We start from the raw sequence: 19712 nt of genomic DNA, 5'->3' as shown, positions 1-19712 counted from the left end.
AATTTTTTATTTAATTTAATTTTTATTTATTCTAATTATTTATGAATTAAATTTTAATATTTTTAAAATATTATTAATAAATAAAAATAATATTGTGTACAATATAAATTATTTACCATGAATCTAAAATATAATTTATATATTTAAAAGTATATATTTATATAAATTTTTAATATAGTTTATATATTTAAATATAATATTTATTTATATATATAATTTATTATAAAATTTAATTACATATAATAGATATTTAGTTTGTTTATAGTATAAGTTAAAAAGCTAGTTATAATTAATTACTTTTTTTTTTATTATCAAGGAGTTTCTCTTTATCGAATATATGGATTAATTTCCTTTGCAAGTTTGACAAACACAAAATAAGTGAATATTTTTTCTCAATTTGATTTTGTTTTTTTTGTTTTTTTGTTTTTTTTTGCATTCATATGAATCAAGATTCGATCTCTAAAATTAATCACCTCTCTTATCTTAACTTTCCTTTTTTTTTTTAATTTAAATAAAGTACATGAAAGTACAAAGTGTTTTTTTTTTTCTATTAGTTTATTATTAGTTCTATAAAATAAATAATTATATTATATATTATACATGTTAATTATTTAATACTATTATTTAAATATTTTATAACCCAATAGAAAATAAAAAAGATACAATTTATTGGAGACCAATTCTAGGATGCAACACTTATAAATGGACTCACGCTGCATCATTTACACAATTTTTTCTTTTCTTCTTTTTTTCTTTCTCCTTCCCCTCCATGGTTCTAAGACCTATTACCACAACACCACTGAATGAGAAGAAATTTGGGATTTGGCTCGCCCCTTCAAGTTCAACCCTGTCCTTACCAACCACAACAACGCCTCATTCTATGAAGTTTTTAAAACTTTCTTAACTAGATACGTAACTGTGTAAAGGATTATTTTATTTTTCAATTTATTAAATTCTTAATATATAATTATATTAAAGATTATAATTTTAAATATATTCTGAAAGAAAAAATCGTATAATATAATACAATAATGTATTATTTATACAAAGTCAGAAGTACTGCATCACAACCACATTATTTATCTTCATTTTCAATATTATATTAATTCTAACAATGTTAATTAATAGTATAAAAGGATTTTATATAAGTATTAGAGTATAAAGAGGGAGGTATTCCCAACCAAAATTAGCTCCATTTCCCTACATTGCAGCTTAATTACATTAGAAGTGTAATAGCATTACATGGTGAATGATGATATAGAATATAAAAAGATAATTATGTTTTCCATCAATAAATGTTACATCATCAATATTCACATCAATGCATACAGTTTATATAGAGGATAATAACTTAATTATAAAAGTATTTAAAAATGAGTAAACATGTAATTGTAAATGATATAAATAAGATACACTCAAAATGATCTTTAATAGTAATATCCTTTAAATAAATTAAAGGATCACATAAGAAAATAATTAATAAAAAATTAAATAAATATATTATACTCTATTTATTAGAATAGTTTTGAATTTGAAATTTTTTACTTCTCCATATGCACATTTTTAAATCACATTTAATTTATTTTTATAATTATTTTCAATATTTTCTGTCTTCCTATTTTTTCTTTTTTTAGCCTACTTTTTTTTCATGTGTTCTTTATTTGATTTTTTTTTATATATATTTAATCATAGTATTTTTTATACTTAATTCTTTATTTATTTTTATTCTTATTAACCAAAATCTTCAAATATTCGTGTCAATTTGACAGAGCGAAGTGTATTTTTTTATTATTATTAAGTTTAACTTAGAAATTGAATCACAACCAATATTTAAAATTCTTTAAAATATTGATAATTTAACTTAAATTAAGTCCAATAACATTGAGTTGGAAAATTAAATATTTTTTGCTCAATAAAATTCTCGTACATAATTTAAAGTAATTAAATATTTATCCACAATTATATGCTATATAGGAAAAGTAAAAGTAAATACATTGAAAATCAAATAGGAGACTAATGTGACATATTGAAAGAAATTAAATATAAAAGTGTGATTGAATTTATTAAAATGTCAAGTCTTAATATTTTCATAAAAAAAACACACGAACTTGTTTATGATAAATTGAAAATATACTGATAATCAAAAGATGTGTAAAAATAATTACACATTGAAATGATTTTGGTTTTCAAAACCATTATAGTACTTTCATCATTTATAAAAGAAACATAAATCTTACTCAATTTATCATTGATTAAAAATGAGATCATAAAATACCATAGTGTATTAGTTGAAACAAAATAAAAAGGATAATGTCTTAACTTGACAACATCCTAGACATTTACATGATTTAAAAAAAAAAAAACCTTTTAGTCTTCATAGTTGTTCTTTTGAATTCTTCTATAAGCGTCACCTTGCAAATAGGACATTCTTTTATCTCATTTTTTGTTAATTGAGAAAATTGTTCTTTTTGAATTATTTTGATATCTTTATATATGATCAAAAAGAGGAACAAGAATAGATATTCAAGTAGTGGATGTGTAGTAATGGACACAGAGAAGTGAATAGGCTTTCAAAGTGACTATTTTGAAAAAAATTGATATTTAATGTAGTGTGATAATTTCTAAGAAAAAGTAATGAGCAATGTGCACATGAAGGCGAAAACGTTATTGAATATTTTGGTTCATGAAGAATTTGCACACATATATTTTTGTGATTTTTAATGTGACAATTTTGAGCAAGAAAAGTAGATGGGAGAACTATTTCACTTTATATATAAAAAGATAAGTCGGCTCCATTGTGGTGGTTGTAGACATCAGGTTTTATCTAGGCTTTATTTGCAAGGGTTAGGAAGCTTTTGAGTCAAGAGAAGCAACTCCCCGAAGCCAAGGAAGACACAAGAGCACGCCGAGACGGAGCATGGGACATCTGAGAGACTCTTCTGCATCAAAAGGGGTCAAAACCCTAACCCTAAGCTTGGAACAACCGTTCCTAAAGGCTGAACGACCATTCCCCCTTCATAATATGCTTGGCTTGGAACGACTGTTCCACTTGGCACGTTTTAGTGCAATTTATAGGCGTGGAACGATCGTTCCAAATTGGGAACAATTGTTCCCCTTCCCTGGATGCCTATAAATGCGTGCCATCCCTCTCATTCTTACACACACATTCTCTCCCCTTCTTTGACTTTCTTTAGTGTCACTCTGAGTGAAATAAACTCACCAGTGCCTGATTAAGAGATCTATGGATCCTTTGGCAAAGATTTTGGAGTTTCCTCAATTAAAAGTTTTGAGCGTCCATGAGGTCTTGTAGAGTGCGGAGTTTGCCAAAAAGTGCTTCTGTACAACTTTACAAGAAGATATATAAAAATAATCTTGCTTCGGAGGTTCCAATTTCTTCCCTCTTATTTATTGCTTTATTTATCACTTTTCTTGTTTGCAATAGAATAAACATCATGTAGATAATAAAGTAATATGTCTACAATATATAGATTAGGAGTAATGTAGACATAAATTGCTATGTATGCTTAATAAATAGGGACAAAAATTTAATTACGCTGTTATAATACTAAAATTGTCATAGGGTACCAAGTTCAAGCATTGTAGGTTGCCTAACACATTCCTCACACGTAATTGACCCCGAACCCAGCTCTGGCTGTAAAGGCTAAAGTCGAATTTTCAAAAATTATTTTCTTTTTCTGATATTTTGTGCAAAATATCAGTGACAACTCCTTCGAACCAATTCTTTTAAAACCATTAGATGGAGGATTAGTCCAATCTTCGGGAATTCTAAAGCTGATGAGATTTTCAAATGAAGGTTTAAACCATTTGTCAAGCCAAGTGCATTTTTTGGAAACACAAAATATTTTTAGGTGGGTTCCAACAAATGGCGACTCCGTTGAGGAAGCTAAAAGAGGGTCAAGCCCATTCAGTGACAAAATTTATAAAAATGAAGCGTAATCGAATTGTTATCCCTTTACATTGTTTATACCATGTTTTAGAGTGGCTTTAATAACTGTATGTTTGCTTAAATTTTCGCAGTTGATTGAAAATAACTATACACAAACCATTGAACACAACAATTCCTCTATACCTGGGGGCAAGAGTGTGTTATGACCATCGAGAGTGGTTGACATATGACCGACCATAGAATGGGTCTTAGCCATCCATAGGTCGTTGTAGGAAATCACGCTCTAGGTGATAACTAGTTAATCTAGCTAGATACTTGGAGTGTGTTTGTTTTTCCGTTTCGTACAGTTAAACGTGGGTTCATTTTAAAGCATCAAAACTCATACTTTTTCGTTTCGTTGCTTTGGAATGCACACTACCGATTATACAAACACACACTTGGTCAGACTACCGGTGTCTGCCAATTGACAACGACAAAAATATTGGATCCCTATAATGGGGGCACCTTGGGGGCCTTGAGACCGGTGAGAACAATTAGAACCACCTTATACTATGCACCTTCCCTACAAGGACCTCAACCTATGGAGATGAACGTGACTATTTGTAGGTGTACGTTGATTGAGCATGTGTGTGTGCATTTGTTTGTTTGTATTGTTTGTTTTCAATAAGAGTGGATTGTAACTTTAAGCAAACAATAGTTAATTAAGGTCTAAAAATAAAGAAAATAATACCCCTTTTGTGCATACTAAGGTCAACATTTCATTAGCATCATATAGGTAGTTTCCTATTTTAGCAAAACCAAGAAAATAAAGAAAAAATTCCAGTTGAATAAAATAGGCTTTATCATGTATCATTTCCCTTTTAGATAATGAAAACATGATAATGTTTAGGCAAATAAATATAATGGCATGCAATTTTTAGGCTAGCCCATTGATTTCCATTCATTAGATATGGAAGGTATAAGCAGCAACATGCATGGGCCGTTGAAAAAGGTGAACATTTTCACCCACCCAATGTCGTTGGAAAGCATTGTATGAAAATGTTCACCAAATAGAAAAATCAATGAGAATGATATTTGTTAAATTTTCAACTGCCCTTGCATTCCCTCATGATCCCCATGGAGATGGCAAGTTGAAGACCCAAACACAATGTCTATGGCTTTACTTGTCTTTGGAAAACATAATCTTAGTGTCTTGCTATCCAAAGGACAAGTAAAGAAGGGTAACTATAGACACTAGGTTTTTTCTGAGCTTTATCTACAAGGGTTAGGAAGCTTTTGAGTCGAGAAAAGCAACCCCCTGAACCCAAGGAAGACACAAAAGCACATTAAGACGAAGCAAGAGACATCTGGGAGAATGGTCGTTCCTAGGCTTGGAATGACTATTCTTAGAGGCAAAATGGCCATTCCTAGAGGCAAAACAACCATTCCCCCTTCACAGCATGCTTGGCTTGGAACGACTATTCCACTTGTCACTTTTTAGTGCAATTTATAAGTACTAAATGACCACTCCAAATTAGGAACGACCATTCTCTTTTCATGGGCACCTATAAATGCATGCCACCCTTCTCATTCTTACACACACCTTATTCTCTCCCCTCTCTAACTCCCTTCAGTGCCACTCTAAGTGAAATAAACTCATCAGTGTCTAATTAAGAGATCTTTGGATCCTTTGACAGAGATTTCAGAGTTTCCTCAATTAAAAGTTTTGAGCGTTAGTGAGTTCTTGTAGAGTGCAGAGTCTGCCAAAAAGTACTCTTGTACAACTTTACGAGAAGATATATGAAAAAAAGCTTACTTCGGAGGTTCCAATTTCTCCCCTCTTATTTATTGCTTTATTTATCGCTTTTCTTATATGCAATAAAATAAGTATCATGTAGATAATAAAGTAATATATGTGTAGTAGATTAGGAGTAATGTAGACCTAAATTATTATGTATGCTTAATAAATAGGGGTAAAAATTTAATTACGTTGTTATAATTCTAAAATTTTCATAGGGTATCGAGTTCGGTCGTTGTGGGGTGCCTAACACTTTCCCCACACGTAATCAATCCTTGAACCCGGCTTTGGCTATGAAGGCTAAAGTTGAATTTTCGAAAACCATTTTATTTTTTCGATGTTTTGTGCAAAATATCGATGACGACTTTTTCAAACTAATTTTTTAAAACCATGAGACAGAGGATTAGTCCAATCTTTGGGCATTCCAAAGCTAATGAGATTTTCAAACAGAGGTTCAAACCATCTGTCAAGCCAAGTGCATTTTTTAGAAATATTAAAATTTGTTGGTGGGTTTCGTCAGTCGTGATTAGAGAAGAGAGGAAAAGTAGTGACTATAGAATAAAAGAGAAGATGGATAAGGAAAAAGAAAAAGAAATCAATGCAAAAGGTGCATCATGTAGACAAAATAAATCAAATGATAATTTAAAGTAGTGCTCCATGAATCACTTGTGGAAGTGGTGTCCCATAAAGTTAATCTTTGTTGGAATCGGTGAAATAACAAGAAATTTAAATATTTTATAAGTTTTAGGATTTATTTGGATCAAATGAAGGGAGTGTAGACACATAATTTCGTCCAGGACACAAAAACAAAAGAAATGGACTTTTAGCATGAAGAAAAAGTTCTCTTAGGCCCGAAAACAACATTAGAGCAGACCAACATGTCATCTAGAGATCCAAAACACAATGTGCCATAATTATAGTAGCTCGGAACGGGCTGTTCCTAAACCGAAACGAGTCGTTCTAAGCTTAGAAAAAGGCCTTAACCCTAGGTCAAAATGCCCCATTCTAACTTAGGCTATTATGTGTAAAATTTAAATCCGGAATGGGTTGTTGCGCTTTGGGAATGGTTCGTTCTAGGTTATAATTTTAGATATAATAGAAAAGTCTAGAATGACCTGTTCTGAATTCGAAATGGCTTATTTTGGTGGATTCCGTGCCTATAAATAGTAGGCTCATGCACAGTGCTTAGGGCCGAAAATTTAATATGAATAAACCCTCTAAACTCTATAACTCTTCTTTTTCTTTTTGTTGTATTTCTTGAGATTTGTGAGACATTTTGAAGTGTGAAAGATAGTCAAAAAACACCTCAAATTTATTGCATTGCAAGTATCTATAAAAGCTCATTTTAAGATGTATCTTTCTTTACTATTCATCCTTTTTGTTATAAACAAAGGCAATCATGTAGGCATTTTAGGACAAATCGTGTAAATATGTGAATAATTGTTAATAAAAGGGAACCTAATATTTAAATTATTGTTTGTAATCGTGTTAGTTTCATTATAGGATGCCGATTCAGGACGTCGTAGGGTGCCTAACACCTTCCCTAAACGTAATCGACCCCGAACCCAATTCTAGTTGTAAATGTCATTTTGGTATTTCAAAACTCTATTCTTCTTTCTTCGATGTTTTGAGCAAAATATCGGTGACGATTGCATGAGCTCTTTTCAAAATCATTAGTTAAAGATTAACCTGGTGTTTGGATATTCTTTAATTAATGAAAATTTTAAAATGAAAGTCTAAACCATCTATAGGTAAGATCGAAAATTTTTGGGTTCTGATAGGGAGGAAAAAGGAAAGATTAGAAATTTGATTTAATTGAGAGGAGGAGAGATGCAACTTTTTTTATTAATTTGGTTAACAAGTGGAGAGAAATTTAAAATCATAAGCAAGGATTTTTTAGACATTATATTGAAAATGTTTTAAAACTTTTCCCTTCTTCTCCCCTCTAAATCTCTCGAGGAAAACTAAAATTTGATGAGAAGGAATTTTGTCTGCCACTCCTAAAAATTGAACAAAATGAAAGAAGTTTATAAAAATATATCTCTTCCCTTATTGACATCGAATTGTTAAATTTAAAGACTTATGTAACATTTTCTCAGTTTAAAGAATAATATGATAATATCTTCAAAATACAAAGACCAAAGTGGGTATTTATTCTAGATGCAACATTCAGAGAATTCTTTTTTCATTTTTCATCTTTCTTAGACCAATAAGCTCTCAGCATGCACTTTCGGGGCCTAAATTCATGGTTTAACCTTCTTCTCCAAAAATAAAACCAACGTACATTCTTAATTGCAACGTGGACTTTGACTTAAGCCTCACTAATCTAAAAAGTAAATAAACAAGATGAAAAAAAAATGTATATGTACTCTAAAAGAAGAAAATAGAAAAAAAAAACGTATAATAGAAGCCATAAATTTTATTAGAAGTACTTCAATGATAGTAACAAGTTTTATATTTTAGTTTATACAATTTATAATTGTATTTTCTTTACATTCAGCTACTATTTCATTGGCACGTTTCACATACAAATGGTTGAGTTGGTCTTGAATATCAAAAATTTCATATTCAATATACCTATATGATGGGCACTCTTGGATCACTCATATTAATATGATATTGTTCACTTTGGATCTAAATTCTCATGATTTTACTTTTGGTCATCTCTCAAAAGGCCTCATATCAATGGAGACTATGTATGCTTTATAAACCTTTCTTTCTCTTCATGAACCAATGATGTAGGACTTTATTTGTATTTCAATAAACCTCTCTTCAAACAAAGAACTATGGTTTAACCCCTTTTCAGCTAAAGCCATTAATTTTTTCAGTGGGAACCCTTAGAGTTTTAGCCACACATGCCAACTCTAAATACTTGCACTGTCGTTAGCTCACGTAAACGAAAACACACGTTGCCTGACCTCCACTCCGCTGAGAAGACTTTCGACTCAAGGAATCTCACACTTGCATCCACTGCCTCTTATTGCCAAATACTTGTCCAAGATTATGAGTTGATCACCTGGTCGATCATTGACTCTGATATGACTGATGGGCACCAAGGGTTCACATACACACACGTCTCCATATTGGTATGATATTGTCTACTTTGAACTTAAATTCTCATAATTGTACTTTTTGTCATCTCCAAATAGATCTCATACCATGGAGATTATGTGTGCTTTATAAACCTTTCTTTCTCTTTATGATCCAATGATGTGAAATTTTGTTTGTACCCCAACAAAATTTTGTTGGGAACATAAAAACTTCTTTTACGCATAAGGATGAGAGAATACAAACAAGTCAACACCATAAAAAAAGGAAAATATCACACAAAATTTATTTAACGTGATTCGGTCTTTCATGTTTACGTCTATGAGAATGTTCATTATATATTTCAAAATATATTACATATATGTCCGAAAATCCTCCCTTCAAGTTTTATGGGTTAAACTTGAAAAATCTTCCTCACAAGTTTTATGGGTAAAACTTGAAAGCTCATCCATCATAAGTTTTCTGACGAAACTTGAAAACTTTCCTTCATATGACTTTCTCTCTCATTTAAGATAGTGATGACCCTCTTTACATGTCAGATAATGACCCTCTTTACATGTCAGATAATTTTTCTCATTTTAAGAACTTCTATTTATTGACTTAACATCATAATATTAAAAGAGGAAATAAATCTCTAATATAATATTTTAATTCTAAATAAAATTTTAAAGATAAATAATAAATTTTTATATTTAAATAATATCTTATAAATTTAAAATTTAAAATTTAAATTATTTTTCCAGAACACTATATAGTTGACCAAGAGAATCTTGAAACCTCCCAATGAAGTTTCCATATGCCAATTTGAGCTTGTTGAACAATTTGAGCTCGTCTTTCAGTGACTTTCGCTAGCATTGTTCTCTAGCTTAAAAAATTCTAGGACTATATTCCAAGTAGGGATGTCGTATTCCAAGTAGGGATGTCGTCCCTGCTACTCAAACCCATTCCCGTAAAAAATTATTATTTTTTTTATAAAAAAATACATAATATTTTTAAATTATTTTTTATTATGTTATAATTATAATTAAATTATTTCTCTATCTCATATTTTAATCTATTTTTTTTAATAATTAAACAACTATAAATGTTTTACATTATAATAAATAATTTCACATAATAAAATATTAAATTTTTTTAACATAATTCAATCAGGAACGGGTACGGGTACATATACATACCCGTCTCGTACCAGATTTAACATATCGGGTTTTATCCGTACCTGTACCCGGTCAAACTGGATATTTTCTGTCAAAGTCGAGACGAGTTCAGGTATTATTCACTGGTACAAGTTTATTTGCCATCCTTAATTCCAGGAGCTTCTTATATAACAAACTTTGCGGTTTTGTTGAACTATTTCTGTGTTTTTTTTTTTTTTGAAACAATCAAGATCTAATCTCGAGTTTTCTGCCAAAACTTGCATGCACCTCCAATTATTCATAAAAATAAAGTAGCATAAAGTAGGGTCCTTATAGCTAGCTTTCATGCAAGCGATGAGTTGTTGCACCATTCTATTACTAGCATTAGCAGAACTTAGCGAGTTCACATCTATCACTACTGAATCTGAATGCTCAAATTCGACTGCAAGATTCTCGTACGATGTAGTACATCCAAGGTGTTGGGATGCAAGTAAAGTTTCACATCGTTCAAATAAGAGGATGGATATGAGTTTATATACACACACTTGTCTTCATTGGTTGAGAGGCCTTTTGGGTTATGTCCAAAAGCAAATCCGTGAGGGCTTAGACCCAAAGCGGATAATATCTCATCATTTTCCCTGCAGGGGAGGGGGTAAAAACCGTGGTCCTTTGTTTAAGAGGAGAATTGTTGGGATGCTCAATACAAGGACTAACGAAGAATAATTAGGAAATAGCTCCAACAATAGCTAATGCCAAATTAATCTTCATGAGTAGCACTATTAGACATCCCATGAAAAAAAAAAAGAAATCCTCTTCAAATCGCACTGAGTTTGCCTTGACAGGCTGAATGGCATAGTAATAAAGGCAAGACACAAAATCAAGGCATATGCATCTGGTTTTCCATTTACAACTTTATCAACAAAAAAGGAATACACGAATTAATTACTAGCACAATAATTAAAAATATTTACTAATTTTGTGTCACTCTATTTACTTTCTTGAGTTTTAAGATTTTTCTTTGCACAAATTCATTCGTATAAGACTTTATCTTAATATCTCAAATTCACACACTTATAACACAAACAAAAATATATAGAAAGAGATGAGAGATCCACTCACTAAAAGTGAGTATACCTAGATCTACTCTGTTTAATAACTCAAGTTCTATATTAAATTTTAACGATTCAACTATTAAATTAAAAGTTTTTTAATGTATAGATTAAGTTTGCAAATTTTTAAGAAATTTGAAAATTATTTGATACTCTGTTTCATTAATTCAAATTGATGATAATAATAAAAATTTTATACATTTTTAAAAATTTGTAAACTTAATTTATATTAAAAACTTTTAATTCAATGGTAGAATGGTTAAAATTTAGTCATAGAATATGAGTTATTGAGTAAAGTAAATATAAATAGACTTACTCTTGGAGTAAATAAATCCCTTTAATATATGTGTGTGTTTTGGAGATTCTTTTTTAAGGTGTGCATGAGAGTGGATTATTGCTAAATGAACACCAATGCGTGAGAATGTAAGTGCAAAAGATGTGAATGAGACATTAGAGAGTAAATGAGAATTTATTAAGGAGATAAATGAGTTTCTTAGAAGAGCAAGAGGTTGCTCTAGTGTAAACAATTGATATTGTTTTCAAATAGTGAAATCTGTCCTCTAATAAATGTACGTCAAATTGGTCAAACCTTGTAATTACACAGTATTCTCTTCCACAATTGTTTTTTCATTTTTGTTGCTTTTTCTATGTTTACGTTTTACGTTCTAGTTGGTATTCTTGTTTTCTATTTTTCTTAGTTTGTTTTTGCATAGAATCTATTTTTTTGGTTGCTTTCTTTCTTGTTTTAGAACCAACATCCACTAATATCCCACATTTTGTTCTCACTCTCTTTAAACCCTTAATTACTTTTCTTAGAGGAGACACAAATTTATATGTATAAAAACTAAATTTTCAATCGTTGATGAATCATATCATATCACTCATGAATAAGATTTGAATTTTGAGAGCAAATAAGATTAATGAAAACCTAATTACTTGTTTTTTTTTTCTTTTACAAATGGTCAAAACTTCATGTGAGTTCCAATCCTACTAAGAGGTCTATTAGATTTTAATTAGGAATTATTAAAGGAAGAACAAAAGAACTTAAATAAAAATACTTAACAGTGTGATGATATATTTATGCAAAACTTCTATCCCAAGCACAGTGTAACCTTTGGACAACGGTAGCCCCGTAATAAAGTCATTAGCTAAATCCTCCCTAATCTTATTAGGAGCAAGCAGTGGTTGCAATAAACCTATAGGAAGGGCTCTTGTGATGGCATCTTTCATGACACTAATATACTAACGTCAAAACATTGTATTCATGTTATATAAGCAGGAAAAGGGCTCCGTCAGCACTGTGTTAAAAGAAGAAAAATAATTATTTTTATGAGCAATTGTAGTTTCAAAATAAAATAAAGAAAAAGAAGAAAACAAATGAGAAGTTACTCATTGAAAAAAAGGTAGTTTACGAAGTTGTAGAAACGGTTTTAGATAATAAGGCATATACCTTTTATATAATGGTATAGATACAAAACAAAACAACTGTCTTTAGACTAAGAAGGGAAATATAAATAAGTTAAAGGAAAACTAATAACTGTGACATTTCTCATTATTTGAGAAACAAACATAACAAGGTTTTAAAGCCAAAATAGCTTAGGGTCATATAAACTTAACGGTCAAATACTCTATAGTTCCAAATTTGCATAAATATTGGATCCATAGACTTAACCATGTGCAACTTTGTCATTTTGAATCAGCTTAGTAATCAGAACCGTGGTACTTCGAGGGAAGAGAATTATGTTATGCTGTATGGATGATCCACTTCTTAACTGTAATGACCATGTTACCTCTTGAAATGGAGCAGCTAGTATTTGATCAACAACATACCATTTCAGCATCACTTGTATCTTCGTCAGCATTTAAATCTCCCTTAATTTGGAATGTCATATGCATTCTTAAATTTTATGATGTTAGCAGAAAGTGGCCAACTCAATGGAATCTCTGTGTTCCTGTTCACAAAGAAAGAAGCCAAAGGCTCCATATAGGTTAATTAAGGATAGAACTGAACAGCTTGAAAATGTTAAAATTAATGCAATTGAATGCACTCACCCAACAAAGGCTCCGCGTTTCTCTTTGCACTTGCACCTACTGATATATTCCACAGTGTATCTTTTGAATACATTTTCAAGGTGCTTAGCCAATTGTGGGATATCCTCTAAAGGCAATATGTCCCATATTTTCAAAACCTGAATATACCTTGAAGCTTTGACTATTTCTATTGAACAAATGACATAGAAGCTTTCAACCTTAAATTGTTTCAAAATCTGTGTTGAATTTTCACAAGACAAATCCATAGTAAAGCTTTTAGGCCTCCACCCTCTAGAAAGTCTTTTTAGAAGGTTTATGACCCCTCTCTTGATTGCTTCAGACCGTAGTCTTTTGAATGATCTGAGAAATTTGTCACTGAAATGTAACTGCAGATGTGTACAATGGCACCAATGTTAAGAACAGATGCAGCATATACAGACATGTAAATAACGAATTAGCTGAAAAACAATAACTATTAACAATTAATTAAAAGTTAACAAAAGAACAAGTATAAAATTAAGTCCAGGATCTACATACCTTCCACAGTGCATTTTTAAAATGGACACTATTTGTATCAAGAAAATCATCAAATTGATCTGACTCTTCCCTTGCATCCAAAATAGCTTTTGCCATTTCGTAGTCTTGGTCCGCATTAAAGAAACATTTACGGCTCTTAGCATCATGCACAATAGCCTTCCAAACATTTTCATTGTTTGTAAGGGCTCTTTCATTCCCCAAAATCCATAAGCAGTGCCTAGAAATATCGATTCAGCAGCAGCCTTTCACTAAACATGTTATGATACTCTAAAGAGTAAATTACACCAAATCTCTTGAGTTTCATGAGATTGCATATAACTTTTCTATTTTTTAACATTTACATCAACCTTCTTTATAGGGAGACATGGTGTAATATTTTTCAAACAATTAAAATAGTTAGTGTAAATGTAAAAACGAGAAGTTGTGTACAATCTTACGAAATTTCAGAAGATGTTAGTGTAATTTACTCTACTCTAAAACAAATAAAACTTTAAAAAATAGAAAATTTAAGTGGGAGATCTACCTAGCCCTTGTAAGAGCTACATTAGTCCTCTGGGGAGAGGAAATGAACTCAAGAGATGTTCTGTTGTTGGTTCTTACAGTTGTCAAAATAATAACATCCTGCTCACCGCCTTGAAAGCCATCAATAGACTTCACATTCACATGAAATCCATAATGCCCATCATAAGTCTGTTCAAGTTCCTCTTTAATAGCAGTAACTTGGCCAGCATAGGGTGACACTATACCAATGCTGAGTTTCTCCTTTGAGATCAACCATACTACAACAAGCAAAAAGCAGCTGTATATTATATAATTCACTCAAGTCAGATCTCATGTTTTTTCTTTATAAGCTAAATGAATTTAGAAGAGGTACCAGGTGTAACCCAATTACAAATGAAATTTGAGGAAAGTTAAACTAGACTTGCACTGCACCCATCTATTTTAAGCAAATTAAGTGCTACATAACCAAAAGTGACTACCCAACCACTTCATAAGCATACATGCATGATACCAGCCCCTATACTTAGAAAAACAAAACCCAATTGTTTAATTAAACAACATCAAGACAAAAAATATTGCATCTCTACCATCACAGGTATACTATCTGCCCACATCACAGTTCTACGAGGATATAAAACTAGCTGCTATAACTGACCTTTTTTCATGTAATAAGCCCTCACTACAGTTAGGTGCCGCAGATCCTTTAATTTGTGTACCAGTCATAGTAAGAGTAATTAAAATTAGTAACCTTTGCAGATAGCCAAAACCAACTTTTATATTTAATCAATTCCTTAACAGCATCCAAGTCAAGTTTTTCTCCCCAAAATACAATTCTATTTCGGTGATTCCACAAAGTGCACACTATTGAACACCAAGTAGTCCTCCAAATCTTCATTTTCATCATGTACGTACTTAACGAATTACAATCATTTGTCAAATTTTAGACATCATTATTTTAAGCTACATCTTTCTGCTCTTTTCTTTGGGCTACCTGAGTTTGTAAATATAAAAGTGCAAATAACAAAGTTAATCTCTTTTCACACTATAGTTGATTCGCGTGATAAACTTTAGTTGTACTACCAGAACTAGTACAATTTCCTACACCAAAACTTATAACCAGGAATGACAATTTAGTAACCCATCCAAAACTTTTTATTCAATACTGAACTTCTTTGAAATAAACACGTGAAGGCTAAAGATATCAAATGCTATAAAAGGACGTGATACTGTCATCTAAGGTCAAGCACCAAGGACACAAAGAACAGTATAAAGCAAAATTAAAAAATAGAAATTACTGCCAAAAATTTGCATAAATGAATAAACCTTTGTGCATTTTCTTCAGTATTGTCGCTACAACTGCAACCTCAGCCATATTTTTATAGCTTCTTCCAGCATCATCAAATTTTTCTTTGCCTCTAGTTATATTTATAAAAGAATAAGGACCAAACATTGGCCCCGGAAGATAGGGCTTCCTGTAGTCATTTCTTTTAACATTTGGTGCATCCTGAATTTTGTTAAAATAAAAATGTAAATTTGGAAATGAACTTATTTGTGGATGCATCCTATACTGCATATTGAGAAGATACTTTGGGTGACCCAATAAACTCAACCTCTGAAATAAGCTTCTCCCATAACCAGCTCCATAACAAACCTTGTATCCAAAATGAACAATCACAAAAATAAAAATAAATTAGCAACACAAGATGATTGGGGATGCAGAATTATCTGGAAAAAATCAATTAATATATGTGCTTGATAGTTGCTACGTACATTACTTCTAACCATGGATGGTAGTTGGCATTCATCACCAACAAGAATGGCATGGCTTATTCCTGGAAATAACATAGGTGTTATTGATTCACAGTCTTTTAACTGCGCAGCTTCATCAATCACCAAAAAGTTCAGTGGCTTCGTGTATAAAGAGTGCAGCTTATATGAACCCGCAACCGTGGAAAATATCAATTTTGATGTTCGGAAACAAAACTCTCTAACAAAGTTCATGTTGGAATATTTTTTCCATATGAATGAGTCAGGTGATGCTTTAACAGTTATTAAAGCTGTTAGACATTCAGCTCTCTTCTGGTGCAACTGGTATATAGCAGCATCACGTGACTGAGAAAGTTTCTCTGGTAATTCAGGATAAAAGAAAAGCATTTCCAATCTTTCAGAAGGGAAATTATTTTGAAACAAGAAGCCTTCAAATGAGTTAAGTGCCTCGTTTAAGCACACTAAGTTCTGATAGTTTTGTTTCAACAAGTGACAGATGGCTACATGTGTGCACATGATAGAAATACATGATTTAAGTGGCGATGCTTGAAAACAAAACCTTTCTCTCAGAAAATCTAGAAATGATTTGTGCACACTCATCTCCTTTTTCAATTCATCCTCAACAAATATATGATAATAGGAAACACAATTTTCAAGAAGATCCATAATTGAATTAACACAAGATCTCAAACCAGTGGAGCTTGCAAAGCATTGTTTTAGCAGTTCAACACGATGATCCAAATATATATCTTGTATATCTTCACCAATTTTTAGCCTCTCATTGTTCCCAATCAATAGCAAATCTCCCATTGTGCAGAACAAATCACCAGATTCTTTAATATGTGATTCTTTCACTATGGCTAATACGCGTGAAGCAACTTCTTTGATGGCAACATTTGTTGGAGCACATACAAGGACTCTATAATTCATTCTCAAGAGAGCAAAGAGTAATGTGCCCAAAGTTTTAGTCTTTCCAGTCCCTGGGGGACCCCATATGAGCTTCACAGCAGAGTTGTGGTTGCAGTTGAGGCCAGATAGACATGCAGAAATAGCCTTATTCTGGGATTCATTAAGCTCTGATAATAACCTTTGATATGAAGGGTCATCCCTTAAATCATCAGGCAGAGAGCCACAACTACCACATTCTTCAACCTATTTTCCAGCATACATTCATTAGTTATAGCTTTAATTTCAAAATCAATGATTTTAAACTAACATATAATCCATAAATATATGGTTAGAATTTGAGAATCGATCGAACTGGTTGGGGTGGCTAGTCAGGCATCTGAAAGGCTTAGGATATGGCAGTTTATACATATTTTTTATCCATAGGAATGGAACTCAGGTACCAAAAGAGTTTACAACACTCATACACCCTGTTCAATCAATTGAACTAAACCTCTATGACATTAGTTCTTACTCGAGTTGAATTCACTTTTTGTCCTTAGAAATTACAAAAATTACAAGCTTAGTCCCTCACTGGATGCAAAAAGTATACTATTGTAAAAAATCATATTTTTAGGAATCGAGAACGTATTCAAGACTAGATTTAAATTTCTTACCTCATCTGTGGTGCATAAGATCTGCTTGACAAGCTTTAAATTACGGGGCACATGAAATTCATCCCAAATTCTTCTATTATGGCTTACATTTGTCAAGAAAACAAGAAATAGGGGTTTTTGCCTTAATTCTGTCGTGTCAATATCTTTTGATGTCTTAACTTCTATATAAGGAGACATGATACGATCCTCCAACACACATTTTTTTATTCTTACAACTGATACAAAACTCCACGTCCTTCCAACCCTTTGCAAGTCTTCTACAGTTTGTGGCTTATAATCAGCCAAAATTAAAACATCATCAGGCGAAGTTTTGTATGGTTCTCCATGATGACCATAGCTGCTTTTCCAGCTATTAATTTTCAACCTATACAGTTTATCTACCTCTTGGTCTTTCACTAGACCAATCACTTCTGCATAAGGTGCCTTGTATATGATCTCCATACTTGAGGATAGTTGTGCTCGAGTTTCTTCCAATAAAGGGTAGTAAAAAGATCCAAGGTAATGACCAATGGACTGGAATGATAGTTCAATCTTCTCTACCTGAAAATCAAAGGTCAATCAAGCTCAAGCCATACATAACTTGTTGAATAGAAAAACATTAAATTGTAGCTCGTGATCTTAAACTTTTTATAGAAAAAAAATCCAAAGTTAGTTTTTGTCTCCAAACTGTGAAATACATATGGCTATGTAAGAGCGCGTTTTTGGATAAGTGAAAAAATCACAAAGGATAAGAAGAACATGACAGACCCAATAGTGAGTTGTGTTGTGTGTTTATGTGTATCAAACTAAACATTAGAATACTTGAGAAAAGTTGCACCAAAAGAAAAAAGTATTCAGGAGTGATTTTTAACATGAGATAAAATGCAGGAATAGTGCCTCTACAAACCTTGTTCTTGTATAAATCTTCATTCAAAATGTCTTCAATGGACCAAGAAATGACCGAATCCATGAAACCACAATCATCAGAGTTGGCCTCCTTAGTTGAAGTCTCATCTTCCATTATTCCTTGTTACCTCAGTTTCCTTGGCAGAACAAGATCACAAAGCTCAGTTAATTTGTTCTTACATGAACGCATGCATGCAATGCAGATATAACTACAGGATCAGAAACCTACTGAGAGTGAGACTCTTTGAAATTTTAAATGCAATGATCACTTATCTAGGAAGTAGTAATAAATGAGCCGCCTATATATGATGAAAAGTTTGAGATTATTATTATTATAATTATAATAATATTATTATTATAATAACAATAATATTAATATTAAGAAAAATGAGGTATATAATAAAAAAGCCTTACACAATCAATGCTTGGTATTTCCTAAGAGGTTGCCTTTTCTTTTATTTTGATGCAGAAGAGGTTGCCTTTTTGCATAAAGACTTTACAACAAAAACGTCCTTTTGGATTCCCTACACTCTTATTGACTCTACCCTTTTAAGTTTAACTCAGCATGTCTCTATATATTACCTCTGACTCTTTGTCTACTCATGTAGTACTGTATGTGTATTTATTCCAAATAGTATGGATTTTTTTGGGAAAACTGTTTAACTTCATCTACATAAGTGATTGGAATGTTATTTCCCGTTCTTATAACAATGGATTTTATGGAATTGAGGTAATAAAAAAAAGGTTTTTTAATCAAACTATGTCCCTAAAATGCATTTAATGATATATATTACTCATAAATTTATAAAGTTAAATACACTTTAAATTAAATTAATTAATAACCATAAGTTAGCCAAGTAATTAAGAGAAAGGGATTGGAGTAGATGCACGTTGAATATTTATTATCGCCCTTGTAATCTATATTAAAAATAAAAATAAAAATAAATTAAATAGGAGTGAGTCATTTTAAAGTCATTTTCTTTTTCTTTTTAAACCTATGACGTATGATACACATTTTACTAAGTTTGTATCTCTTTTAATGTTTTAAATTATATAAATAGTTATACAATGCTATTTTATAAGATCTAATTAACTAATTCATCAAGATTAAGAAAGTAATTAATTTAGTTGATATTAATAAATTTATTTTTTTATATATTTTTTTCCTAATACAACTCTTATAATATTTCTCTTTTATAATTAATATTCATATATCTTATGATTAATTAGAGTATATCTTATATTATTTCTCTCTTCTAATTAATACTCATATTTTTTTTAATTAATTAGAGTGTATCTTTTTTAAAGAATTTATAATTAATATATTTTTATCAAATTAATAAAACACACTTTAATTATATATATTTTAACTTAAAAATAATTAATATATGAAATAATTAAATCTTATTTAAAGGAATAAATAATTATTCTTATTTATTTATTTATAACGAA

General features: G+C 31.1%; 1 protein-coding gene across 1 annotated transcript; it reads right to left on the bottom strand.

The window, feature by feature from the left end:
- Nucleotides 1-11625: 11625 nt before the first annotated feature.
- On the bottom strand, nucleotides 11626-19269 carry LOC109790531 (helicase sen1). The gene is made up of 7 exons (XM_083068289.1): nucleotides 17376-19269; nucleotides 15817-16965; nucleotides 15370-15697; nucleotides 14069-14324; nucleotides 13546-13762; nucleotides 13030-13394; nucleotides 11626-12929 (listed from the first exon to the last, which is right to left on the bottom strand). Exons 1-7 carry the CDS (start codon nucleotides 17814-17816, stop codon nucleotides 12851-12853), a joined length of 2835 nt encoding a protein of 944 aa, XP_082924415.1. The 5' UTR covers nucleotides 17817-19269; the 3' UTR covers nucleotides 11626-12850.
- Between the last annotated feature and the right edge of the window lie 443 nt (nucleotides 19270-19712).

The sequence above is a fragment of the Cajanus cajan genome, chromosome 2 (genome assembly GCF_000230855.2).
Source record: "Cajanus cajan strain Asha chromosome 2, NIPB_CcT2T_4, whole genome shotgun sequence".
NCBI lineage: Eukaryota > Viridiplantae > Streptophyta > Magnoliopsida > Fabales > Fabaceae > Cajanus > Cajanus cajan.
Note: the sequence above shows the minus strand (reverse complement) of the source record. Positions and strands in the feature narration are given on the sequence as shown.

Coding starts and splice junctions, on each gene's coding strand:
- LOC109790531 (XM_083068289.1), bottom strand. CDS start 17,816: ATGGAGATCATATACAAGGCACCTTATGCAGAAGTGATTGGTCTAGTG. Junction 15,698..15,816: donor CATCCATGGTTAGAAGTAAT/GTACGTAGCAAC, acceptor TTTGGATACAAG/GTTTGTTATGGAGCTGGTTA. Junction 13,763..14,068: donor GTAGCTCTTACAAGGGCTAG/GTAGATCTCCCA, acceptor CGATATTTCTAG/GCACTGCTTATGGATTTTGG.